Genomic DNA, 27,068 nt, shown 5'->3' with positions numbered 1-27,068 from the left:
CCACGATTTAATCTATGCTCATCCAGTAACTGTGGAAATTGACCAACAGCCATTCATAACCATCCTGAAGAAGCCTCTTCGCATGGCAGCTGCACAGCTACAACTCTACATCAGGGTGGTGTCCAAGCTTGGCAAGGAACTCTACCAAGCCGTGTCCTCCCCAGACCCTTCCTACCCACCATCAACCAGGCTGATGGTGAGGCAGACATCGACATCATGGAGATAGAGGTACTTACCTCCCGCAGCATCCAGCAGTTGAAGCAGGCGCTGCAGGAAGATGTCACGTACACTCAACTGCGTTATGTCATCATGCAAGGCTGGTCAGAATGTCCTAGGGACCTCCTTCATGACCTCCATGTGTTCTTTGCTTTCAGAGAGGAACTAACCATTCAAGATGGTCAGTGAGTCATCATTCTGTCTGCTCTACACCCAACAAGTCCATCAAAGGCATTCTGGATTGCATACAACTAAGGCCAGGACCAAAGAATCACTGTATTGGCCCTCTATGCAAGCTGACATTGAGAGGGAGGTCTCTGGTTACTCCTCCTGCAATGCGTTTAAGCTACACCAAACAAAAGAGCCCCTCTACTTACATGAGGTCCCATATCTACCATGGACGGTCATGGCAGCAGACATTTTTAATAGGACACCTGGTATTGGTGGATCCATTCTGTGGATGGTTCGAACTGGACTATTTGCCAAGTACAACTAACAGTTTGGTAATTGTGAAACTCAAGCGACACTTTGTCACGCATGGCATACTGCAGAAGCTCATGATCAACAATTCCCACCAATTTGTCTCTGCTGAATTCCGTACTTTTGCATCCACTTGGGATTTTCATCATGTAACAAGCATCAACCTTTATAGCCACGGTGCAATGGGCTCGCAGAGAGCTGAATACTCTGCCAAACTTCTTCTGGAAAAGTGTACGAGGGACGACACTGATTTCTATGCTGCACTTTTAATCCTGGGTAATCTTTTCCGACAGAGCCTGCCCTCGTCAACAATGGCTCTTCTCTAGACACACCAGGACCATGATCCTAACCCCCAAGGCCATGTTGCAGCCAGAACCTGTACCTAATACACATGATGCACTGATACAATACAGATTAAACAACAAAATGTGTGGTGGTATGTATTAGGGGTAATACGGTACACCACGTGTCGACTGGCTATTGGTGGAGGGATGCCAGGTCCTGATAGGATCTGCCACCTACTGGACTCCACCCAGAAATGCCGGTATAAGAACCCAGTTTTTCCCTCCATTTCCCTCAGCAGCTGCATTCTGTAACCACGCTGCTGGGGATAAAGTTCTGCTTAATAAAGCCTTCAATTGACATTACCTCAACCTGCCTCGTGTCATATTGACGGTGCTACAAGATGCACTTTGACAAGCGCACCCTCACACCATGTTCTCCAGCACCGGGCCAAATGGTCTGTGTGCGAACCACACAAGACCATGACCAGTTAGCAGTGGTCAATGACAAGGCCCTGCAGCCTAACAGCTGCAGTGACCTCCAGTGGTGGTCAGTATTTATGCAATAGCTGTCACCTGTTGCCAGTAGCCTAGCCACCCCAGGCAGCTGATTACTCAGATTGACCATTTTTCCTGGACTTCAGGCCCCACACACCTCTCACCCGGGACACTGTTGGTGTCCTGCGTAGCAAGTCCAAGTCTTTCACACCACATGAACGATGTGTTGTTCATGCCCACCAAAACGCAGACTGCTGATAGGACAGGCCCATCTGCACCTGTTGGTGTCTATACAGGCTCCGAATGCTTGAGTAGGCCCAGCACACAGTTTTGGGACTTTGTCATGTCTTAAACTGTCTGGCCTGACCAAATCAGTCTGTCTGTTTTACTTTTTCCATCTCCCCCAATTCATCCTGAAAGGAGAAGTTCACACAATGGACACACAACGGTTACATCTCACACCACCTGGGGCCCAAACTAAACGGGAAGGATGTAGACAGGATCATGACGCGGTCATGTGGAACGTCACGGGGTTGGAGCACGACAGGATTACCCGGGACCTTGGCAGAGTCAGTGGGTTTATGAGAGTTTATATGCTTAGTTATAAATCTCTTGTTTATTAAAAGTCTCTTGTGCAGTTGTTGATTTAACAGATTACACAGAACTACATATCTAATCGTAGTCAGAGAGTCACTTGCAATGGCTTCTCTTCCTGACCCTGCGCAGTTTCCTCTGGTGTTCCCCACTCCCATTTCTCATCTTCATGCTATCCATCAGCAACATCATCCAAAATCACAGCGTTAGCTTTCACACATATGGTGACGATACCCAACTCTGCCTCACCTCCACCTCACCAATCCCTCCGCTCTCTCAAAATGATCAGACTGGTTAACTGACATCTGGTACTGGATGTGCAGGAATTTCCTCTGATGAAGTTCTGGGAGGACTGAAGCTATTGTTTTTGGTTTCTGCTCCAAATTCGTTCCCAGGCTACCAACTCCATCCCTCCCTCTGGCAACTGTCTGAGTCTGAACCAATCCCTTCACAACCCTGTGACCCTGAGCTGGGCCTCCGACCACATATTTACACCATCACTAAGACCGCCTATTCCCCCCACATTACCTGACTTTGCCCTCTGTCCCTGTCTCAGCTCATCCGCTGCTGAACCCTCCTTCGTGAAGGTGTGGTCTCGCGACTTGATCAGCCTCCCACTTTCCGCGCGCTCAGTAAACTTCAGCTCATCCAGAACTCTGTATCGTGTTGTTCACCTTGGGGTAACATGGATTGCACACGATGCAATTAACTGATTGATGCATGATCAATTGCACAGAGACGAGAGTTGAATACAACTGAGGCTTTATTACTCGAAGATGTGTGGCCTCCTACATGGCGAAATGGCTGCTGTATAGGGAGCACACATATTTATACTCCGCCTACTGGGCGGAGCCAGCAGGCAGGGACTACCCCAGTACCTGTAGTACAGGGGTCTTACCACACATCTCCTAATATATACAACAGTGGTGATTACCACACTGATCAAGTATACACCAAACAAAGGCGTTGGTTCAATAGAAGATTTATTGAACTCTAGCAACAGAACACACAGCTGCCTGTGGGTTGACTCTCTATTACCCTAAATAAACTAAAGCTAACTATCTAGACCAGGCTAGCTCTGATCCACGTGTTGGAGGTGTTGAATGATTTTAACACCATGACTATCACTATAGCTTTCACCAGTGGAAAGAGGCAGAGTGCTGATGCCTCGTGTGTTTTATAAGTGTAAGTCTCCCTCTGGTGTCCTGTCTTGTGATTGGTCGTGTTCTGTTCTGTACATTGATTGGCTCACCTGGGTGTCTGTCGCTGCCTGCTTTTACCTCATGATGTGCATGGGTGCATATTATGACATCCCCCCTTTTTTTAAAAAAATGTTGTCGGCTGCTTGGAGCAGAAACAACATATTTACAAGAGTAACATATACAAAATTGGTGAGTGGATGGATATGTACATGTAAGGAGTCTAGCGTGCAGAAACAATGCAAGAAGTATAACAGGTAAGGCAGATGAACTTAGAGCTTGGATTAGTACTTCGAACTATGATGTTGTTGCCATTACAGAGATCTGGTTGAGGGAAGGGCAGGATTGGCAGCTAAACGTTCCAGGATTTAGATGTTTCAGGCGGGATAGAGGGGGTTGTAAAAGGGAGGCGGAGTTGCGCTACTGGTTAGGGAGGCTATCACAGCTGTACTGCAGGAGGACACCTCAGAGGGCAGTGAGGCTATATGGGTAGAGATCAGGAATAAGAAGGGTGCAGTCACAATGTTGGGGGTTTACGACAGGCCTCCCAACAGCCAGCGGGAGATAGAGGAGCAGATAGGCAGACAGATTTTGGAAAAGAGTAAAAACAACAGGGTTGTGGTGATGGGAGACTTCAACTTCCCCAATATTTACTGGGACTCACAGTGCCAGTGGCTTAGATGGGGCAGAGTTTGTAAGGAGCATTGAGGAGGGCTTCTTAAAACAATATGTAGACAGTCCAACTAGGGAAGGGGCGATGCTGGACCTGGTATAGGGGAATGAGCCCGGCCAGGTGGTAGAAGTTTCAGTAGGGGAGCATTTCGGGAACAGTGACCACAATTCAGTAAGTTTTAAAGTGCTGGTGGACAAGGATAAGAGTGGTCCTAGGGTGAATGTGCTAAATTGGGGGAAGGCTAATTATAACAATATTAGGCGGGAAGTGAATAACCTAGATTGGGGGCGGATGTTTGAGGGCAAATCAACATCTGACATGTGGGAGGCTTTCAAGTGTCAGTTGAAATGAATTCAGGACCAGCATGATCCTGTGAGGAAGAAGGATAAATACGGCAATTTTCGGGAACCTTGTATAACGAGAGATATTGTAGGCTTCGTCAAAAAGAAAAAGGAGGCATTTGTCAGGGCTAACAGGCTGGGAACAGACGAAGCCTGTGTGGTATATGGGGAAAGTAGGAAGGAACTTAAGCAAGGAGTCAGGAGGGCTAGAAGGGGTCACGAAAAGTCATTGGCAAATGGGGTTAAGGAAAATCCCAAGGCTTTTTACACGTACATAAATAGCAAGAGGGTAGCTAGGGAGAGGGTTGGCCCACTGAAGGATAGGCAATGGAATCTATGGGTGTGTAGATAGCCTGGGTCACATTGAGATGCAAAAAGACGAGGTGTTGGGCGTCTCGAAAAATATTAAGGTAGATAAGTCGCCAGGGCTGGATGGGATCTACCCCAGAATATTGAAGGAGGCTAGAGAGGAAATTGCTGAGGCCTTGACAGAAATCTGATTAGTAAGTTTGCAGACGACACAAAGGTTAGTGGAATTGTGGATAGCGATGAGGACTGTCAGAGGATACAGCAGGATTTAGATTGTTTGGAGACTTGGGCGGAAAGATGGCAGATGGAGTTTAATCCGGACAAATGTGAGGTAATGCATTTTGGAAGGTCTAATGCAGGTAGGGAATATACAGTGAATGGTAGAACCCTCAAGAGTATTGAAAGTCAGAGAGATCTAGGTGTACAGGTCCACAGGTCACTGAAAGGGGCAACACAGGTGGAGAAGGTAGTAAAGAAGGCATATGGCATGCTTGCCTTCATTGGCCGGGGCATTGAGTATAAGAATTGGTAAGTCATGTTGCAGCTGTATAGAACCTTAGTTAGGCCACACTTGGAGTATAGTGTTCAATTCTGGTCGCCACACTACCAGAAGCATGTGGAGGCTTTAGAGAGGGTGCAGAAGAGATTTACCAGAATGTTGCCTGGTATGGAGGGCATTAGCTATGAGGAGCGGTTGAATAAACTCGGTTTGTTCTCACTGGAACGACAGAGGTTGAGGGGCGACCTGATAGAGGTCTACAAAATTATGAGGGGCATAGACAGAGTGGATAGTCAGAGGCTTTTCCCCAGGGTAGAGGGGTCAATTACTAGGGGGCATAGGTTTAAGGTGAGAGGGGCAAGGTTTAGAGTAGATGGACGAGGCAAGTTTTTTTACACAAAGGGTAGAGGGTGCCTGGAACTCGCTACCGGAGGAGGTGGTGGAAGCAGGGACGATAGTGACATTTAAGGGGCGTCTTGACAAATACATGAATAGGATGGGAATAGAGGGATACGGACCCAGGAAGTGTAGAACATTGTAGTTTAGTCGGGCAGCATGGTCGGCACGGGCTTGGAGGGCCGAAGGGCCTGTTCCTGTGCTGTACATTTCTTTGTTCTTTGTTCTATAACATCATATATACAGGGAATTATTTATAAGTCCAAACAGTGAGGCTGTCGACGATTCTCGTGGAGCGCCTGAGTGGTGGAGGCAGAGATGATGGTGTCTTGACCGGCTGGCATGCAGCCAGGCTGGTGACCTCATGAAGCGAGGTGTCCGGGTCGGGCAAAGTGACATCTGGGAAAGTGAGATCCGGTGGTGGGCATGCAAGTTTGCGGAGCGCCCTTCTGTTGCGCCTTACAGTCGATCCATCCGCCATGCGAACCACGAACGGCCTGGGAGCAGCCTGTCGAACTACAACAGCAGGAGCTGACCAGCCGTCACCAAGCAACTGAATGCGAACAGTGTCCTTCGGAGAGAGGAGCGGCAGATCCGTAGCATGAGCATCATATGTGATATTTTGCCTGGTTCTGATCTGCTGCATCTTTTGCAACACTGGAAGGTGATCCAGGTCAGGTACATGAATGGCCGGGAAAGTCGTCCGCAGGTTACGATTCATTAGGAGCTGAGCCGGAGATAACCCATTGGACAAAGGGGTTGCCCTGTATGCCAGAAGAGCGAGTTTCAAGTCCGAAGCTGAGTCCACAGCCTTACAGAGCATTTGCTTCACGACGTGGACCCCTTTTTCGACCTTCCCATTAGATTTGGGTAATGTGGGCTCGAGGTGATGTGCTGGAAGTGGCATTGCTTTGCAAAGTTGGACCATTCTTGACTGAAGAAACAGGGACCGTTGTCGCTCATGACCGTGAGCGGAATTCCATGCCTGGCGAATGCCTCTTTGCAGGTCCGGGATGGTAAGTCCGATAGTTTCACTACCTTGGGGTAACTGGAGAAGTAATCAATTATCAGGACGTAGTCACGCCCGTTGACGTGAAAGAGGTCCACATCAACTTTAGACCATGGAGAGGTCACAAGCTCATGCTGGTGGGGCGTCTCTTTGGCTGAGCAGGCAGGAACCGCTGGCATGTCATGCAGTTGAGGACCATATTTGAGATGTCCTCATTGATGCCGGGCCAATAGACAGCATGCCGGGCCCTGCGCCTACACTTCTCAATGCCAAGGTGTCCCTTGTGTATCTGCGTGAGCACCAAGCTCTGGAGGCTGCGCGGGATGACGATGCGGCCCAATTTCAGAAGGATCCCCTCAACAACAGTTAGGTCATCCTTTACATTATAGCATTGGGGGCATTGCCCTTTCTGCCAGCCATTCGTGAGGTGATGTATGACCTGCTGCAGCAGAGGGTCCTTGGCGGTCTCCTCCCGAATGATGCCGAGTCGGTCGTTGGATGACGGGAGGGTGCTGGCACACAGTTTCACCTGCGCCTCGATGCCGTGCATGAAATCTACCTGCTCACATGGTGAGGTGATGGCATGGGAAACGGCATCCGCGATGGTTAGCTCCTTCCCAGGTGTATAAACCAGTTCAAAATCATACCTGCAGAGCCGAAGGAGAATGCGCTGGAGCCTGGGTGTCATGTCATTTAAGTCCTTGTGTATAATGTGCACCTGGGCTCTGTGGTCCGTCTCCACGGTAAAGGTCGGGAGACCATACACATAATCGTGGAATTTCACGATGCCAGTGAGCAGGCCCAGGCATTCTTTCTTAATTTGAGCATAGCGTTGCTCATTGGGCGCCATGGCCCTGGACGTGTAGGCCACTGGAGCCCAGGACGAGGTGTCGTCCTTCTGCAGGAGCACCGTCCCAATGCAGTCCTAGCTGGTGTCTGTGGAGATCTTGGTCTCCCTTGCTGGGTCAAAGAAGGCTAGAACAGGAGCAATGGTTAGCTTCACTTTCAACTCAAGCCACTCTTCTTTCATAGAATTTACAATGCAGAAGGAGGCCATTCAGCCCATCGAGTCTGCACCGGCTCTTGGAAAGAGCACCCTACCCAAGGTCAACACCGCCACCCTATCCCCATAACCCAGTAACCCCACCCAACACTAAGGGCAATTTTGGACACTAAGGGCAATTTATCATGGCCAATTCACCTAACCCGCACATCTTTGGACTGTGGGAGGAAACCGGAGCACCCGGAGGAAACCCACGCACACACGGGGAGGATGTGCAGACTCCGCACAGACAGTGACCCAAGCCAGAATCGAACCTGGGACCCTGGAGCTGTGAAGCAATTGTGCTATCCACAAGGCTACCGTGCTGCCCACTTGATGTGCGAGCAGTCACTGGAAAGTGGTGGACTTTTTCACAAGGTGTCTGAGGGCCGTGGTGTGTGACGTGAGATTTGGAATGAACTTCCCCAGAAAGCTCACCATCCCCAAGAAGCGGAGGACCGCCTTCTTGTCCTCTGGAGTCTTCATCGTGTTAATTTCCTGGACTTTGTCTGAGTCCGGCTGCACGCCCTGTTGTAGGATCTGATCGCCCAGAAATGTAATTGACGACCTACCAAAGGAGCACTTAGTTTTGTTGAGCTTCAGGCCCTTGGCATGAATGCACCTGAAGACCTGCTGCAGACGGGCAACATGTTCCTCCGGGGTCGTGGACCAGATGATGACATCGTCAACATAGACCCGTACACCGTCAATGCCCTCGAGCTCCATTATTCGATGAAAGATTTCGGAGGCCGACACAATGCCAAATGGCATTCGGTTGTAGCAATACATCCCGAAGGGAGTGTTAAATGTGCACAGCTTCCGGCTGGACTCATCCAGCTATATCTGCCAGAAGCCCTTCGATGTGTCCAGCTTTGTAAAATATTTGGCATGCGCCATTTCACTCATCAGCTCTTCCCGTTTCGGGATCGGATAATGTTCCCTCATAATGTTGCGGTTCAGATCATTGGGATCAATGCAAATGTGCAGTTCTCCCGAGGGCTTCTTGACGCAGACCATCGAGCTGACCCAGTCAGTTGGTTCCGTCACCTTGGATATTATCCCTTGATCCTGGAGATCCTGCAGTTGCGCCTTCAGACGGTCTTTGAGGGGCGCCGGCACCCGGCACGGCGCATGGATGACAGGCGTGGCATCAGGCCTGAGCAGAATTTTATAGCGGTAGGGCAGCGTGCCCATCCCTGTGAACACATCCGGGTACTGCAGTAGGAGCTCCTCAATGTCGGCTTGCAGAGTGTTGTCAGCTGAGGACATGGCACGTACACGCTGAACCAGCCGGAGGAGCTTGCATGATCGGCCCCCAGCAGAGAAGTCTTGCCGGGTTGGACGATCTCAAACCGCAAAGTGGCCTTGACGGCCCTGTTGGATACTTGCAGATGACAGGTCCCTAGCGCCGTGATGGCATTCCGATTGTAGTCGAGCAACTGGCAAGCCGGTGGAAGAATGGTTGGCTGCCTCTGGATGCGAGCCAGATCTGCTTGGGATATTAGGTTGGCTGAAGCACCGGTGTCCAGCTTGAACCGGATGCTGCAATCGTTGACCTGTACTGTGGCACGTCCCTCGTCCGCACAATCCACTTTAAGAATGGGCGTGTTGTGACAGTTGAGGAGTATTCTATCTAAGATCTTCCCGATTAGTCAAGGTTGTAAGCTACCAGACAAGGTCTTGTGAATGCCTAAAGTAAGGCTCGCTATTTGGGAGTTCAAATTACCATGTGCCTTGCTTTCACTACCTTCAGTGTACAGGATAGACTGTGACTTAGATGACTATCTTTTCCTTAACGTCGACTAAATATTTCTAATTCTTGAGAGCCAGGTATTGGTAAGTAACCCTTCAGATAGCCTCAAAGGGTGAGAATATGATGAGTCTTAGTTAAATGTCACTCTTATTTATTAAAATAGACACGGATCTGTATGGTAAAATATATACGCAATTTTTTTAAAGTAAAAAGGAAATAGGAGTATTTTTGATAAATGATACAGTTTGACAAATACAGGATACGTGATGAGTTAGCCTGTGACCTCCCTAACTACATAATTGCTTAAGCTATAAACATCTCATACTTACATCCACTAGTAGTCTCGGAGCTCGATACTCAATCAAGAGCAGAACTCTACGAGTCGAGATAGCAGCTTGGTCAAATAAACACCAGCAATCTCCTAAACAGCTCTCCTAGCGAAACTCTAACTTTCACAACTTGTTCTTAAACATTTATATCTTTTTTGTAGTTAGGGAGTTCTAGGGAGTCTTTTACAGAGCATCAGCTTCTGAAAGATAGATTGGCTCCCCAGTTATTTCGAGACAAAGAACAGTCTCTCTCTTGGTCAGCAAGACCTTGGTTTCTAGGGAGGTCCAGCAGGGCACTTGTTCCTAAAGATACAAGGTTGATACCTCCAGTAGCTATCTCCAGAAAAACACCAGCCTCCCTTCTTGGCAAGGTCTCTTGCCAAGCAGTAGCCCCCATAATGGCAAGGCCACTAGACAAGTGATATCCTCCCTTAGTTGGCAGAGCTTATTCCCAGACAAGGCCACAAAACCTAATGAATTCACTGCATCTGGACTCTTACAAAGATAATGTCTGTAATATCTGTTGAAAAACATTATTGCGATAAGTAATGGTTTACAAGAGATAAATTACTTCATCAGTCATCAGTTTTTAATATAGGGTTAATTACATGATTTAATATAACGTCAACTCTGATCAGCTTTTAATATAGAGTGAATATATGATTTAATATAAAATCAGTTCTGATCAGCCTTTGATATAGGTGGATACCGCCGCATCCTCCTCTTGAGCGAAATAAGTCTGGTGGCTAATATCTTCTTCGGATAGTTTTCTTGATGAATGTCCTTGAGTTTCGCTTTTTATGGTCATGGTTCATATTGAATGAATGTCCATCTTTGTTGCATTCCTCTTTTCCTTCTAATTGTTTGGAAAAGGGTTAATTCTGCTACCAGTCCTCCATGGGTGTTTTTCCCATGATATATGCTTCTGATTTCCAAATAGGCGGCTCAGTCCATCTTTTGAGGGTCCATAATAAGAGGAGATAACAACAGAATCCCAAGAGGAGTTTTGCTTTGTAATTTGTCCTCATGTTGAGTGTGATTCTGGGATTAGTGTTACGGGCAGTTTCCTTTCAGCAAGATATGGACTGTGGGTATTTTGTTCAGGAAATCGATTTCTGTTTCGAAGGTACAGTAATCTAAGGTTAATGCATTCAATAATAATGTTATAGTTTCTTGTTATAAGGCAGGCTATTCCTAAGGTTTTCTGATGCTAATTAGAATTAAAATCGTAGATTATACAAGAGTAATGAGCGTGATCTTTCTCCATAGGCTGAGTATCCTCCAAGTATATGGAGACATAGCCGGGTTGACCAATCTGGAAAGATAAGGCAGGTTTAGTCAGTTAGAGTTAGTGCCTAGGTGGGGTAAGTCCCATCTATCCTATCTCTGGTGGACATCACTACTTGCCTATCTTAGTGCTGCTTTCTGCAGCGCTCTAAATCCATTCGGCCAGTTCCGGGCAGCAGGTTTTCTTTGTTTTTTACCCAATCAGCAAAAGTCTAGTTTGATGACCTGGGGTCATTCAGGAAGGTTTGGTAGGTACTCACATGGAGTGGAGAATGACCATACATGGTTAATTTGGCTATTTCCATTTGGTGTATTTTTTGGGCATCCAATTGCCATGGACCAAATCCAATTTCGTTACTTACTTCATCACAGACCATTTTCAGCGTAAGGTTGGAAAATTTAGCTTCCGTGTGCTCATAGGCATGGGGTTTGGTTGAGTCCCCATCCATGACAGAGGGAGAATTCCTTGAATCCTTTCTTAAATTAATCAATTAATCTGTTCTCATCTCGGGCGTTCTTGGCATAGAGGATATTTTCCCATTCTGAAAGGACTGAAAATATTCCTTGGAAGTTTTGGGTATCAGCTTGTATTATTACTTTATGGACGTCTTCTTGTTCTCTAATGGACGCTATCCTTTCCAGGCAGACCATCCATCTACCAACATCTGGGTAGATCATACGGAAGGTGTTTGGCTGTAGGAGTTCTGCTGGTGTAATGGTATTTGGGTATATATGCCTGGTTTGGAGGCAGTCGGCATATCCTCCTGCCCAGAGTGTACATATTGGATTGAATGGGATTTTCTGACCTGTTTCGTTTTCCATGGTCAGTATTTTGAGGGCTTGTTCGGGGGGTACATCCTATTTGAAGTGCTATTTTATAAGACGTTAATTTCAGGATTATCTTTTCTGCCAGCCTAGAGTCGGCTTCATAGTTGTCAGGTGCTTGGGGATCTGAGATTATTGGGTCACAGGACCTTGGGTCATAGTTAAAACAAATTTCTATTTCCATATTAAATTCCCATGCTTGAATCAAACAATGCAGACAAATGGGAGAGTACTTCCAGTAAATATTCTGGTTGGAACAGGTTACACACTGGAATTGTGGAAGGTGCCTTTGCTTCACGGGATGATTGTGGGCAAAGATAGGCACTCCTGTGGTTAGATTACAATGGCAGGTATGGGCTTTCAGGAAGTCCTTGCTCATAAATCCTTGCAAAAGGGTTTCTTCTGGTCGCTCTGGGATGTAAGGGAAAGTATAGGAATGAAAAGTTTCTCCTTTAGTTACTCCAACATGGAACTGCGCTTTATTGCACGTGAAGGAGCCATTGTTAGATCTGCAAACGGTTAACGTGTCTCTATGTCCAGGGTCTTTATCCAAATTTTCCAGGTGGTGTGTATAGAAGTTGAAATTTAGATGATCATCAGTTGGCTTGGTCATCAAGGTGAGGCAAGAGGTCCAGTCCTCGGTCCAGCGTGGGTATAGGAATTGGTATATCAATTCTCCGCATAAGGGGTCGCGATGCTCAAGCAATAATTGTTACAGCTTTTGCAGAGTATAGAGGGTCTCTTGTCTTTGTTGATCGGTTTGGATTGAGTAGTATTGATTTGCTGAGCCCCATTGCTGGAGGACGGTGCAGTAGGGGGAGCAGAAGGTTGGATTATCAGACATGATGGTTTGTAGATTTGTTTTCGGTTGGTCTTCTGCTTTGGTTCAAGTTTTGGCTTTGGCATTTGGAGCTCCAAGGTGATCTGGGCCAATCTGGTATTGATAAGGCGCATTATAATCAGGGTAAGAGGTATAAAGGCAAATGCCACAATATATCCTCCTTTAACAATATCAAAGTTCTTTGTTCATAAGGCAATGGAGAATACAAGATTGGGAAAGTGTTAGGTCAATACTATATATTGGGAAATTTGGAAAGTGTTACTGAAAGGTGAGGCAGACTAGGGGGACATAATCCGCAAGTCATAATTTACAAGTTGCTGGTCATATCCTCCTCTTGGCCACCTAGCTGGCCTCTCCCTCCAGAAGGAATACTCTGGGCTGTCCAGCTGTGATCAGGAGCTAAAGGAAATGTTTTGTTACTAATTTATTAACCATGGGAATATTTGCAGTCACTCATTGTTCTGTAACAAAGTACCAAATTCTCATTGACCTTGTAGCTTGGACTGTCCGGCCTCAATGTTACTGAACTCTAACTTCAATAAAATCCTCCTCTGATCTGATTTTGCAATGACAAAATCCCTGTCCAAACATTGCAAGTTAAGAGCGAGAGCCTCCCTGTGACATTCCCCTCCGCGTCCAATCTTCCTGTGTCAGTTTCTGTAGGTTTAAACTATGGGGCAGCGTAATGGCTAAATGACTGCTCTCCAATTGCAGTCTACACTGACACACACAGAAAAACACAAACACACTGGCATTGTGGCACCGTGTTTAGCACTGCTGCTTCACAGTTCCAGGGTCCCGGGTTCAATTCCGGCCTCGGCCGACTGTGTGGAGTTTGCACTTTCTCCCAGTGTCTGCGTGGGTTTCCTCCGGGTGCTCCGGTTTCCTCCCACAGTCCAAAGATGTACAGGTTAGGTGGATTGGCCTTGCTGAATTGCCCCTTAGTGTCTAAAACATTAGCTGGGGTTACTGGGTTACGGGGATAGAGTGGAGGTGTGGGGTTAAGTAGGGCCGGTGCAGACTCAATGGGCTGAATGGTCTCCTTCTGCCCTGTAAATTCTATGATTCACACACAAACACACATACAGAGAGCCACACACAGAGATGGCTGCCAAGACATGCACACATACGTATATCGAGACACACACTGAGACAAACATCATGGCACAAACACAGAGTCAAACATTCAAACAGACACATCATGGAGAGAGACAAACACATTGAGACACACAAACACACATACATGGGTAGATACCAGACACACACAAACATACAAATATAGCCACACATATAGAAAGACATGGATACACAAACATAGACACAGACAAGAAGAAGATATTCAGTAAAGTAACAAACATGCAGACACACACACAAGCAGACACGGAGAGATGGGCAGAAACACACACACAAACGCACATAGATGCAGACACCTACACAACATGTACATAGACACTCTGACACACAGATGCATTTGCAGACACAGAGAGAGGCACATACACAGACGCACATGAATACAGCACATACACAGTGCATAGACACAGAGAGACACTGACACAGAAACACAGACATGCAAAGATATACGGAGGCATGCAGAGACACAGAAACATACACAGATGTATATGACAAAAAGGGAGACATGCAGAGACTCACAGACACATACAGAAATGCACAGAGAGAGAGAGACACACACATACACGTACAAAGATGCGCTTCACTCACTCCCTGAACTTCCCTCCCTCCCTCACATATTGAGACAGAAGCTGAGAGACAGGCAGAGTAGCAGTCACTCTGAGGGCTGTAGCCACTGACCTGCTGGGGTGGTGCTCAGTGCCAGTATGAGACAGGCCCAATCTACCCCGTGCCTCTCCCACCAGCTGCAGCCATGGGTAGTTTTCTGAACGAGGACTGCCAACTCCTGCATGTGCCTCTCCCCCTCGGTCAGCTTCTCTCCAGGAAACGCCATCTCTACTGCTCAAAGCAAGTTCCAAACTTTGCAACACAGCAGAACAGGAAGAGGAGGGGCAGAGGGCGGAGAGAGGGAGGGAGAGAGAGAAAGAGAGAGGGAGGGAGCGATGGAAGGGGAAAGGTGAGAGGGTGGAGGTGAGAACTGATGTGTTGGCTGTTCTGGATCACATACAGGTCACCAACACTTGAAGTAGTGCAACACTATTTTATTGAAAGGTTAACTATTTAAACATACTTGAACTGTGGGTAAATACGATACTAACTTTAACTAAAGACCTTTGCCCTGTCCTAACCAGTTGATGCACTCAGCACATGGTGAATGTCTGTGTTGCAGGCTGTGAGCTCTGTCCTCCTAGCTAGCTGCTACTTGAATGAGCAGGAACTCTCCTGTCCCCTGTCTTTATAGTGCGTGTGCTCTCACTGGTGATTGGCTGCGGTGTTGTGTATGTTGATTGGTCCCACTGTGTGTCCATCAGTGTGTGTCTGCACCATGATATACTGGTGTATATTATGACATCCTCCCTTTTTATATAAAAAAATGTGCCTGCGTGACAATAAATAGTGTGTGGTGAATGTTCCTGACTACGTGTGTGCGAAATATTTACAGGACTATGTACATAAAACTAAGCTATTTACATGGGAAGGTGCCTGGTGCAGCAAAAACAGTGTGTCACACAAATAACAAGATGAACACTATATACAAACCACTTGAACGATTAAACGGAAGAACAGAACAGACCAGAGAGTCCTTTCGTGCACAAAGTTCACAAATTAAGTCTCTGAGGTGGTCGACGAATTCTGGTTGACCGCCTCAAGGGTGGGTCGGGAGCCGCCGGCTGAGGAACAGGCTGGACTGCGTCAGAGTGAGGAGGATGCAGAGTAACCGGAATCTCCGCATAGTCCAGGTCAGGGACAACAGGAGGGCATGGCAATGGTGGAGGATCACGTAGCGAGCGCGGAACGAGACGAAGGGCACGTCGATTACGGCGCAGAATGGAACCATCCGGTAGATGAACCAGGAACGAGTGGGGAGCCACCTGCCGAAGAACCACAGCAGTTGCAGACCAGCCACCATCCGGAATATGGATGCGGACGTTGTCATCTAGAGCCAGAGCAGGGAGATCAGCTGCACGGGAGTCATGAGCCGCCTTGTGCTGTGCACGAGACAGTTGCATCCGCTGAAGGACCGGAACGTGGTCGAGGTCTGTGACATGAATGGACGGCACCGTAGTCCTCAGGGTGAGACCCATGAGCAACTGGGCTGGCGACAGGCCAGTGGACAGTGGGGCTGAGCGATAGGCCAGCAAGGCGAGGTAGAATTCGGATCCCGCATCGGCAGCCTTGCAGAGGAGCCGTTTGACTATGTGGATGCCCTTCTCCGCTTTGCCATTGGATTGGGGGTACAGGGGACTGGATGTCACATGCACAAAGTTGTACCTCCTGGCAAAGTTGGGCCATTCCTGGCTTGCGAAGCAGGGGCCATTGTCCGACATCACAGTGAGTGGGATGCTGTGACGAGCAAAGGTGTCCTTACAGGCACGGATGACTGCAGACGATGTGATGTCGTGCAAACGTACCACATCCGGGTAGTTTGAAAAATAGTCTACAATCAGAACATAGTCCCTGCCCAGCGCGTGGAACAGGCCGATGTCATCCTTGGACTAACTCATGGGGCTGTAGGGTCTCACGTGGTTGGGCCGGCTGGAACCGCTGACAGGTGGGGCCGTTGAGCACTGTGTTGGCGATGTCCTCATTGATGCCGGGCCAGTATACTGTTGCTAACTTTTGGTTGGTTCACTTGGCTCTGTTTTATAACCTTTGCTCTTGAGTCGCCAGGTATCTTTATGATACCGCCACAAGGTTCAAGTTCGAGTAATGACCAATAACTCAATACACTGATTAGTAAGATTTAAATCAAAGCACATTTATTACACACAATAATCGCTACTCATGCACAAATTCTACGTCTAAGTTACTTCTACAACTAACAGGCCCGTACTTAACTTCGGACTGGCCCACCAGGTCAGGGGAACAAATGGCCTTTTGTTCGGGTTCTGAGTCTGTGGGATTCGAAGTTGGTTGGATTATTGATCATTACTCGGACTTGAACCATGTGGCGGTATCAGAAAGATACCTGGCGACTCAAGAGCAAAGGTGATAGAACAGAGCAATTAAACTAAGGCTAAAGTTAGCAGCAACATTTGGCGACATCCTGACGGGACCCGATCAAGAGGTGGAAAACCACTCCGGGAGAACCCAAGAGTTTGAATTAGAAACCCAATTGGAAACAGAAAACCACAAGTGTTCAAGCGGTTCTGATCAATACCCATAATTCGGAAGTGTGTGCATGCATGCGTAACTAACAGGGCTATAAGGTAAAACTGATAGATTTTTGTTGCTTCAAAACTGTCGGAAGTTTATATATCGGAAAGTAGCGAAAGCCGTACCCGCATCTACGACACCGCCTTAGCCCCCCTGTTCCAAATTTTAAAGAAGAGGCATTCAGATAGGCAAGATGGCAATGCAGGCAATGCAGCGCCTCATGAACCCTGAGGAATTTGCGGTCGCAGCGACGAGCAGCAGTAGAGTGGGACAATGTCCCATTTGGGTGGAAGAAATCAGGAAATATCTCAAAGGGAAAGGATGGCCCCTTTGGAATGATTTCTGTGATAATGAGGAATCAGGTCCCGGGAGTATAGGACATATTTGGTGGGAGAACCTGAGCGAGATCCACAAAAAGAGCTTGGGGAAAGCTCGCAAGCCGATGGCAATCATGTCCTGCTTGGCACAATTGCGAGGCACAGAGGAGGTTGTTAAGACGCAAAGAAGTTGAGGGCATACATCGGATGAGTAAGGTCGACGTAAGTGAAGTAGAAAGAGAGAATATGGAATTGAGGAGGAAATTGGCTGCAAAAGATGGAGAGGTGGATGACGCCAAACGGGCTCACCAGTCTTGTCTGGCGCATTTAAGCAGCTTCCAGTCTCAATACGAAAAGGCCTATCAGGACACTCAACGTGCAGTCCTGGTACGATAGGAGACAGAAAAACAGGTAGAGACATTACAGAAACAGTGTAGTGACCTCAAGGCAGCATTAAGAACACTCCATGCTGCCACCACAGAACAAAGACAAAGCACCTTAGACCACGCAAAGTGCCGGAAGCAGATTGCAGAGCTGCAATCATTGCTTTCTGTTCAAAAAGTTTTCAGGAAACCTTTGGGGAAAAGTTAGATCAGGAAGACGGCCTTGATTGGGAAGAGTTAAACGAAACAGCGCAGAGATATGTTCAGAGAACATGTGCGCAGGGAAAGCCACAAAAGAGAAAAGTGCCCCAACCCCCCACACAGCAGATACTTCAAGCTCCAATGAACCCTGTAACCACCCACCGCACAGCCACACCGGACGATGCGGAATATCTGTATTCCACCCCCTTAACAGTGACCCAATTACGGGACGCGTGCGAGAAGATCACACCGTTCCTCCCCACCTCAGACCCCCACCATTTCTTTGCCACAGTTAGACATCAGGCACCCATGTACGGCCTGGATGAGCGTGAGCATGTAAAGCTCAGTTTTAAGTTTAGATCCGTCGGTAATAGCAGCCCTTCCCGACCCACAGAATGTAGGAGGAGGCACCCTTGCAGAAATGCATACCGCAATCCTGGATGCGATCGGGTATAACCGGGGTGACCCCGTAGATGGCCTCAAGAAATGTAGGCAAAATAAATCCGAGCACCTCACAGCGTTTGCTGGACGCCTGTGGATTCATTTCACAGCAATTTTCGGTAATTTAAAACGTGCCCATTTGTCCCAAGACGGTATGGCCAAATGGACCCGCACCCTTATCTCCCATGCCACAGAGGCAGGACAAAAAGCCTGTACGAATTATGACCCCTCAGAGGAAGCCCACAATGAGAAATGGGTTTTAAAAAGATTGTCCCCACTTCCGGTTGCGGCAATGACCAGCTAAGCCGCACATTTCGGCGGCTCCAGCTCGAACACACCTTCGGGCTCTTTTAAGAGCCCCAACGGGGAATTTTTTCGGGTCGAAACCCGGTGTGGGGTGAGGCAACAGGGAGTCCCCCCCCCCCCCGCAGCGAAAAAGAAAAATATCGGCGGCGGCGGCCAGATCTCAGAGAATCCTCGAGGACAGGGGCAGAAGGAAAAAAGGAGCAAGGTGGCGGCGGAGGGAGCCCAGGCGACATGGGGGCCGGACCAAGATGAATTTTTGAGACGGTGTGTGGAGCTGCTTAAGAAGGAGGTGCTGGCCCCGATGCTACAGGCAATTGAGGGGCTTAAGGAGGCACAAAAGACCCAGGAGATGGAGCTCCGTGTGGTGGAGCAGAAGGTGACGGACAACGAGGACAAGATCCTGGGCCTGGCGGTCAAAGTGCAGACACACGAGGCGCTCCACAAAAAGTGCATTGAAAGGATTGAAGTCCTAGAAAACAGATCACGGAGAAAGAACCTCCGGATCCTGGGTCTCCCCGAGGGAGTGGAAGGAGCGGACGGCGGGGCTTACGTGAGCATGATGCTACGCTCGCTAATGGGAGCTGAGGCCCCCTCGGGCCGCTTGGAAGTGGAAGGGGCCCATCGGGTCCCTGTGAGGAGACCAAAGGCGGGAGAACCACCTAGGGCGATGATCGTGCGATTTCATCGCTTCAATGACAGGGAGGTGGTTCTGAGATGGGCCAAAAAGGTACGAAGTAGTAGATGGGAGAATGCGGTGGTACGGGTGTACCAGGATTGGAGTGCGGAGGTGGCGAGAAGGAGAGCGAGTTTTAATCGAGCCAAGGAGGTGCTACACAAGAAGAAGGTGAAGTTCGGGATGTTGCAGCCAGCGCGACTGTGGGTCACGCACCAGGAGAGGCATCACTACTTCGAAAAGGCGGAAGAAGCATGGACCTTTATTAAAGATGAGAAATTGGATCGGAACTGAGGGACTGATGTTGGAGGAGAAACGACAATGCTGATGTATATAGAGATGTAAATTGGGGAGGGGGGGACACTGAGAAATGTGGGCGCCGGTGGGGGGGAAGAAGAGATATAGGCGGGGGATGGGGAATGGGAGTGGGGCGGCAGAGGGAGCTGCACCACGAGGGGCGGGACGGCTCTAGAAAGCGCGGGGTGTCTTTTTCTTTTCCCGCGCCAGAGACATGTGGCGGGAAGATAGGCGCAAGGAGGATGGGAGTTCCTCACACGGGGGGGTCAAGGAGAGAGCGGGAGAAGCCGGGGTCAGTTGAAGTCAGCTGACTTTCGGAAGCAATATGGGGGGAGTAACCACGCTAGATGGGGATCTAGGGGGGGGGGGAAATAACTGGGTTGCTGCTGCAGAGATTGAAAAGGAACTGGTAAAAGAAAAGGTGGTCGGGGCGGGAATGCGCCGCCTGGGAAACGGGTGGGTGCGCGGAACCGGGACGTGGGACTGGCCCAGAGAGGGTGATGGCTAGTCAACAGGGGAGGAGGGCAGGCAGCCCCCCAGTTTGGCTGATCACGTGGAACGTGAGAGGCCTAAATGGGCCGATTAAGAGGGCCCGAGTGTTCGCGCACTTAAAAGGACTGAAGGCAGACGTGGCCATGCTTCAGGAGACGCACCTGAAGGTGGCGGACCAGGTTAGGTTAAGGAAAGGATGGGCGGGACAGGTGTTCCACTCAGGGCTGATACAAAAAATAGAGGGGTGGCCATACTGGTGGGGAAACGGGAGTCATTCGAGGCTAGCAGACAGTGGTGGCAGATATGTGATGGTGAGTGGCAGACTGCAGGGAATGGAGGTCATGTTGGTTAATGTATATGCCCCGAATTGGGATGTGGGACTTATGAAGCGGATGCTGGGACGTATCCCGGACCTGGAGGTAGGAAACCTGATAATGGGGGGGGGGGCTTCAACACCGTGCTGGACCCAGCGTTAGATAGATCTAGATCTAGGACCGGAAGAAGGCCAGCAGCGGCCAAGGTGCTTAGGGGGTTTATGGGCCAAATGGGGGGAGTGGATCCATGGCGATTTGTTAGGCCGATGGCCAAAGAGTTCTCCTTCTTCTCCCATGTTCGCAAGGTGTACTCCCGGATAAATTTCTTTGTTTTGGGAAGGTCACTGATTTCGAGGGTGGCAGGAACTGAGTAGTCAGCTATAGCTGTTTCAGATCATGCCCCACACTGGGTGGACCTGGAATTAGGAGAGGAGAGGGAGCAGCATTCACTCTGGCGACTGGATGTGGGATTACTGGCAGATGAGGGAGTCTGCGGAAGGGTACGGGGATGTATCGAAAGGTACCTGGAGGCCAATGACGACGGGGAGGTCCGAGTGGGAGTAGTATGGGAAGCACTAAAGGCGGTGGTCAGAGGGGAGCTGATCTCCATCAGGGCCCACAAGGGGAAAACAGAGGCCAAGGAAAAGGAAAGACTACTGGGGGAGATTTTGAGGGTAGATAAAAAATATGCAGAGGCCCCGGATGAAGGACTATACAGGGAGAGGCGACGACTCCCGACGGAGTTCGACCTGTTGACCACAGGGAAGGCAGAGGCACAGTGGAGGAAGGCACAGGGGATGAGATATGAATATGGGGAAAAGGCGAGTCACCTGTTGGCCCACCAGCTGCGAAAGAGGACAGCGGCGAGGGAGATAGGGAGAATTAGGGATGAAATGGGAGCCACGGTACGGAGAGCAGGGAAGATAAACGAGGTGTTTAAGACCTTTTACGAGAGACTATATAGGTCCCAACCCCTGGAGGGAAAAGAGGGGATGCGGCAGTTTTTGGACCAATTAAGGTTCCCGAGGGTGGAGGAGCAGGAGGTGGAAGGCCTGGGGGCGCCAATTGGACGAGGTTACCAAGGGGCTGGGGAACATGCAGGCAGGGAAGGCCCCGGGACCAGATGGGTTCCCGGTGGAATTCTATAGAAAATATGTGGACTTGTTGGCCCCGCTGCTGGTAAGGACCTTTAACGAGGCCAGAGAAGGGGGGACCCTACCCCCGACAATGTCGGAGGCGACGATATCGCTAATTTTGAAGCGGGATAAAGATCCGCTGCAGTGCGGGTCCTATAGGCCTATCTCACTGCTAAATGTGGACGCCAGGTTGCTAGCAAAGGTGCTGGCAACGAGGATAGAGGATTATGTCCCGGGGGTGGTGCACGAAGACCAGACAGGGTTCATAAAGGGGAGACAACTAAATGTCAACGTGCTATTAGGGGTGATAATGATGCCCCCAGCAGAGGGGGAGGCAGAGATAGTGGCGGCAATGGATGCAGAGAAGGCATTTGATAGGGTGGAGTGGGAGTATCTATGGGAGGTGCTGAGGAGGTTCGGGTTTGGGGACGGGTTTGTCAGCTGGGTTAAACTCCTCTATGGGGCCCCAACCGCAAGTGTGGTCACAGGTAGGCAAAGGTCGGAGTATTTTCAACTACACAGGGGAACAAGACAGGGATGCCCGTTGTCCCCATTACTGTTCGTGCTGGCAATTGAACCACTGGCCATAGCGCTGAGAGACTCCAGAAAATGGAGAGGGGTGATTAGAGGGGGAGAGGAACACCGAGTCTCACTCTACGCGGATGACCTGCTGTATGTGACGGACCTCGTGGGGGGGATGACAGAGGTCATGCAGATATTGAGGGAGTTTGGAGATTTCTCGGGATATAGGCTTAACATGGGAAAGAGTGAGCTTTTTGTGATACACCCTGGGGACCAGAGTAGAGGGATAGATGGCCTACCGCTAAGGAGAGTGGAAAGAAACTTCCGATACCTGGGGATTCAGATAGCCAGGAGCTGGGGACCCTTACACAGACTCAATCTGACACGACTGGTGGAACAAATGGAAGAGGATTTCAAAAGGTGGGACAGGTAAGTCTGTCCTTTAAAAGCACTTGTTTTTGCAGGGGCAGGCCAGTCGATTTCGGCGGGAGAACAGCTGGTGAGTCAGTTTCAGCGGGAGCAGTGCGGAAGTGGCTGCTGGGAGGTAAGTCTGCCCTTTAAAAGCACTTGTCTTTGCAGGGGCAGGCCAATCGATTTCGGCGTGAGAACAGCTGGTGAGTCAGTTTCAGCGGGAGCAGTGCGGAAGTGGCTGCTGGGAGGTAAGTCAACCTTTAAAAGCACTTGTCTTTGCAGGGGCAGGCCAGTCGATTTCGGCGGGAGAACAGCTGGTGAGTCAGTTTCAGCGGGAGCAGTGCGGAAGTGGCTGCTGGGAGGTAAGTCTGCCCTTTAAAAGCACTTGTCTTTGCAGGGGCAGGCCAATCGATTTCGGCGTGAGAACAGCTGGTGAGTCAGTTTCAGCGGGAGCAGTGCGGAAGTGGCTGCTGGGAGGTAAGTCAACCTTTAAAAGCACTTGCCTTTGCAGGGGCAGGCCAATCGATTTCGGCGGGAGAACAGCTGGTGAGTCAGTTTCAGCGGGAGCAGTGCGGAAGTGGCTGCTGGGAGGTAAGTCTGTCCTTTAAAAGCACTTGTCTTTGCAGGGGCAGGCCAGTCGATTTCGGCGGGAGTGGAGCTGGCTGGTTAGTCAATTTCAGCAGGAGCTGAGAATTTTTCTTTTTTTAAATTAGTGTTTTAGGCGGGAACAGGAAGTCGACCCGCGGACGTCTGGGAAGACCCTCACCAATAAATTCTGGTGGAGAGGAAACCCGAGACACTACACGTGTAGTGTCTCCCACCCGCCCTCCTCCTCTAACCTAATAATAAAACCCATTGGTCTGAGGTAAGTATCATATTTTATTATATTATTATTATTTTTTATAAAAAATTTAATTTAGTTGTTAGCCAGATCTTGGTAGAAAGTTAGAGGAATGGCAGGGAAGGGAGTGCAATGTTCCTCCTGCAGGATGTTTGAGGTGAGGGATGCAGTTAGTGTCCCTGCTGATTTTACCTGCAGGAAGTGCTGCCATCTCCAGCTCCTCCAAGACCGAGTTAGGGAACTGGAGCTGGAGTTGGAAGAACTTCGGATCATTCGGGAGGCAGAAGGGGTCATAGATAGCAGCTTCAGGGAATTAGTTACACCAAAGATTGGAGATAGGTGGGTAACTGTAAGAGGGACTGGGAAAAAGCAGTCAGTGCAGGGATCCCCTGCGGTCGTTCCCCTGAGAAACAAGTATACCGCTTTGGATACTTGTGGGGGGGACGACTTACCAGGGGTAAGCCATGGGGTACGGGCCTCTGGCACGGAGTCTGTCCCTGTTGCTCAGAAGGGAAGGGGGGAGAGGAGCAGAGCATTAGTAATTGGGGACTCTATAGTCAGGGGCACAGATAGGAGATTTTGTGGGAGCGTGAGAGACTCACGTTTGGTATGTTGCCTCCCAGGTGCAAGGGTACGTGATGTCTCGGATCGTGTTTTCCGAGTCCTTAGGGGGAGGGGGAGCAGCCCCAAGTCGTGGTCCACATTGGCACTAACGACATAGGTAGGAAAGGGGACAAGGATGTCAGGCAGGCTTTCAGGGAGCTAGGATGGAAGCTCAGAACTAGAACAAACAGAGTTGTTATCTCTGGGTTGTTGCCCGTGCCACGTGATAGTGAGATGAGGAATAGGGAGAGAGAGCATTTAAACACGTGGCTACAGGGATGGTGCAGGCAGGAGGGATTCAGATTTCTGGATAACTGGGGCTCTTTCTGGGGAAGGTGGGACCTCTACAGACAGGATGGTCTACATCTGAACCTGAGGGGCACAAATATCCTGGGGGGGGAGATTTGTTAGTGCTCTTTGGGGGGGTTTAAACTAATGCAGCAGGGGCATGGGAACCTGGATTGTAGTTTTAGGGTAAGGGAGAATGAGAGTAGAGAGGTCAGGAGCACAGATTTGACGTCGCAGGAGGGGGCCAGTGTTCAGGTAGGTGGTTTGAAGTGTGTCTACTTCAATGCCAGGAGTATACGAAACAAGGTAGGGGAACTGGCAGCATGGGTTGGTACCTGGGACTTCGATGTTGTGGCCATTTCGGAGACATGGATAGAGCAGGGACAGGAATGGATGTTGCAGTTTCCGGGGTTTAGGTGTTTTAGTAAGCTCAGAGAAGGAGGCAAAAGAGGGGGAGGTGTGGCGCTGCTAGTCAAGAGCAGTATTACGGTGGCGGAGAGAATGCTAGATGGGGACTCTTCTTCCGAGGTAGTATGGGCTGAAGTTAGAAACAGGAAAGGAGAGGTCACCCTGTTGGGAGTTTTTTATAGGCCTCCTAATAGTTCTAGGGATGTTGAGGAAAGGATGGCGAAGATGATTCTGGATAAGAGCGAAAGTAATAGGGTAGTTATTATGGGAGACTTTAACTTTCCAAATATTGACTGGAAAAGATATAGTTCGAGTACAATAGATGGGTCGTTTTTTTGTACAGTGCGTGCAGGAGGGTTTCCTGAAACAATATGTTGACAGGCCAACAAGAGGTGAGGCCACGTTGGATTTGGTTTTGGGTAATGAACCAGGCCAGGTGTTGGATTTGGAGGTAGGAGAGCACTTTGGGGACAGTGACCACAATTCGGTGACGTTTACGTTAATGATGGAAAGGGATAAGTATACACCGCAGGGCAAGAGTTATAGCTGGGGGAAGGGCAATTATGATGCCATTAGACGTGACTTGGGGGGGATAAGGTGGAGAAGTAGGCTGCAAGTGTTGGGCACACTGGACAAGTGGGGCTTGTTCAAGGATCAGCTACTGCGTGTTCTTGATAAGTATGTACCGGTCAGGCAGGGAGGAAGGCGTCGAGCGAGGGAACCGTGGTTTACCAAGGAAGTGGAATCTCTTGTTAAGAGGAAGAAGGAGGCCTATGTGAAGATGAGGTGTGAAGTTTCGGTTGGGGCGATGGAGAGTTACAAGGTAGCGAGGAAGGATCTAAAGAGAGAGCTAAGACGAGCAAGGAGGGGACATGAGAAGTATTTGGCAGGAAGGATCAAGGAAAACCCAAAAGCTTTCTATAGGTATGTCAGGAATAAGCGAATGACTCGGGAAAGAGTAGGACCAGTCAAGGACAGGGATGGGAAATTGTGTGTGGAGTCTGAAGAGATAGGCGAGATACTAAATGAATATTTTTTGTCAGTATTCACTCAGGAAAAAGATAATGTTGTGGAGGAGAATGCTGAGCCCCAGGCTAATAGAATAGATGGCATTGAGGTACGTAGGGAAGAGGTGTTGGCAATTCTGGATAGGCTGAAAATAGATAAGTCCCCGGGACCTGATGGGATTTATCCTAGGATTCTCTGGGAGGCCAGGGAAGAGATTGCTGGACCTTTGGCTTTGATTTTTATGTCATCATTGGCTACAGGAATAGTGCCAGAGGACTGGAGGACAGCAAATGTGGTCCCTTTGTTCAAAAAGGGGAGCAGAGACAACCCCGGCAACTATAGACCGGTGAGCCTCACGTCTGTAGTGGGTAAAGTCTTGGAGGGGATTATAAGAGACAAGATTTATAATCATCTAGATAGGAATAATATGATCAGGGATAGTCAGCATGGCTTTGTGAAGGGTAGGTCATGCCTCACAAACCTTATTGAGTTATTTGAGAAGGTGACTGAACAGGTAGATGAGGGTAGAGCAGTTGATGTGGTGTATATGGATTTCAGCAAAGTGAGCAGAGGGATCTAGGTGTCCATGTACATAGATCCCTGAAAGTTGCCACCCAGGTTGATAGGGTTGTGAAGAAGGCCTATGGAGTGTTGGCCTTTATTGGTAGAGGGATTGAGTTCCGGAGTCGGGAGGTCACGTTGCAGCTGTACAGAACTCTGGTACGGCCGCATTTGGAGTATTGCGTACAGTTCTGGTCACCGCATTACAGGAAGGATGTGGAGGCTTTGGAGCGGGTGCAGAGGAGATTTACCAGGATGTTGCCTGGTATGGAGGGAAAATCTTATGAGGAAAGGCTGATGGACTTGAGGTTGTTTTCGTTGGAGAGAAGAAGGTTAAGAGGAGACTTAATAGAGGCATACAAAATGATCAGGGGGTTGGATAGGGTGGACAGTGAGAGCCTTCTCCCGCGGATGGAAATGGCTGGCACGAGGGGACATAACTTTAAACTGAGGGGTAATAGATATAGGACAGAGGTCAGAGGTAGGTTCTTTACGCAAAGAGTAGTGAGGCCATGGAATGCCCTACCTGCTACAGTAGTGAACTCGCCAACATTGAGGGCATTTAAAAGTTTATTGGATAAACATATGGATGATAATGGCATAGTGTACGTTAGATGGCTTTTGTTTCGGTGCAACATCGTGGGCCGAAGGGCCTGTACTGCGCTGTATTGTTCTATGTTCTATGTTCTATTCAGCCGCTGTCACTGGCGGGCAGAGTGCAGGCAATTAAGATGGTGGTCCTCCCGAGGTTCCTATTTGTGTTCCAATGTCTCCCTACACTGATTACTAAGGCCTTCTTTAAAAAAATAGATAGGAGTATCACGAGCTTCGTGTGGGCAGGGAAGGCCCCGAGGGTAAGGAGGGGGTCCCTACAACGTAGTAGAGACAGAGGGGGACTGGCGTTGCCGAATTTGGGCGACTACTACTGGGCCGCCAACGTGGCGATGATTCGTAAATGGATGATAGAGGGAGAGGGAGCGGCATGGAAAAGGTTGGAGATGAAGTCC

The 27,068-nt window shown here is 49.1% G+C and overlaps 1 protein-coding gene across 1 annotated transcript in view; it reads right to left on the bottom strand.

Moving 5' to 3' along the window:
- fads6 (fatty acid desaturase 6) overlaps positions 1-14,561 on the bottom strand; it is a 1,169,976-nt gene extending 1,155,415 nt beyond the window's left edge. Inside the window, exon 1 of the mRNA XM_072482983.1 lies at positions 14,382-14,561. Coding sequence (XP_072339084.1) covers positions 14,382-14,535 — 154 coding nt within the window. The 5' untranslated portion in view covers positions 14,536-14,561. The remainder of the gene's footprint in view (positions 1-14,381) is intronic.
- Between the last annotated feature and the right edge of the window lie 12,507 nt (positions 14,562-27,068).

Source organism: Scyliorhinus torazame, chromosome 18 (genome assembly GCF_047496885.1).
Source record: "Scyliorhinus torazame isolate Kashiwa2021f chromosome 18, sScyTor2.1, whole genome shotgun sequence".
NCBI classification, from domain to species: domain Eukaryota; kingdom Metazoa; phylum Chordata; class Chondrichthyes; order Carcharhiniformes; family Scyliorhinidae; genus Scyliorhinus; species Scyliorhinus torazame.
The sequence above is the reverse complement of the archived record's forward strand: the minus strand, read 5'-3'. Positions and strand labels throughout refer to the sequence as shown.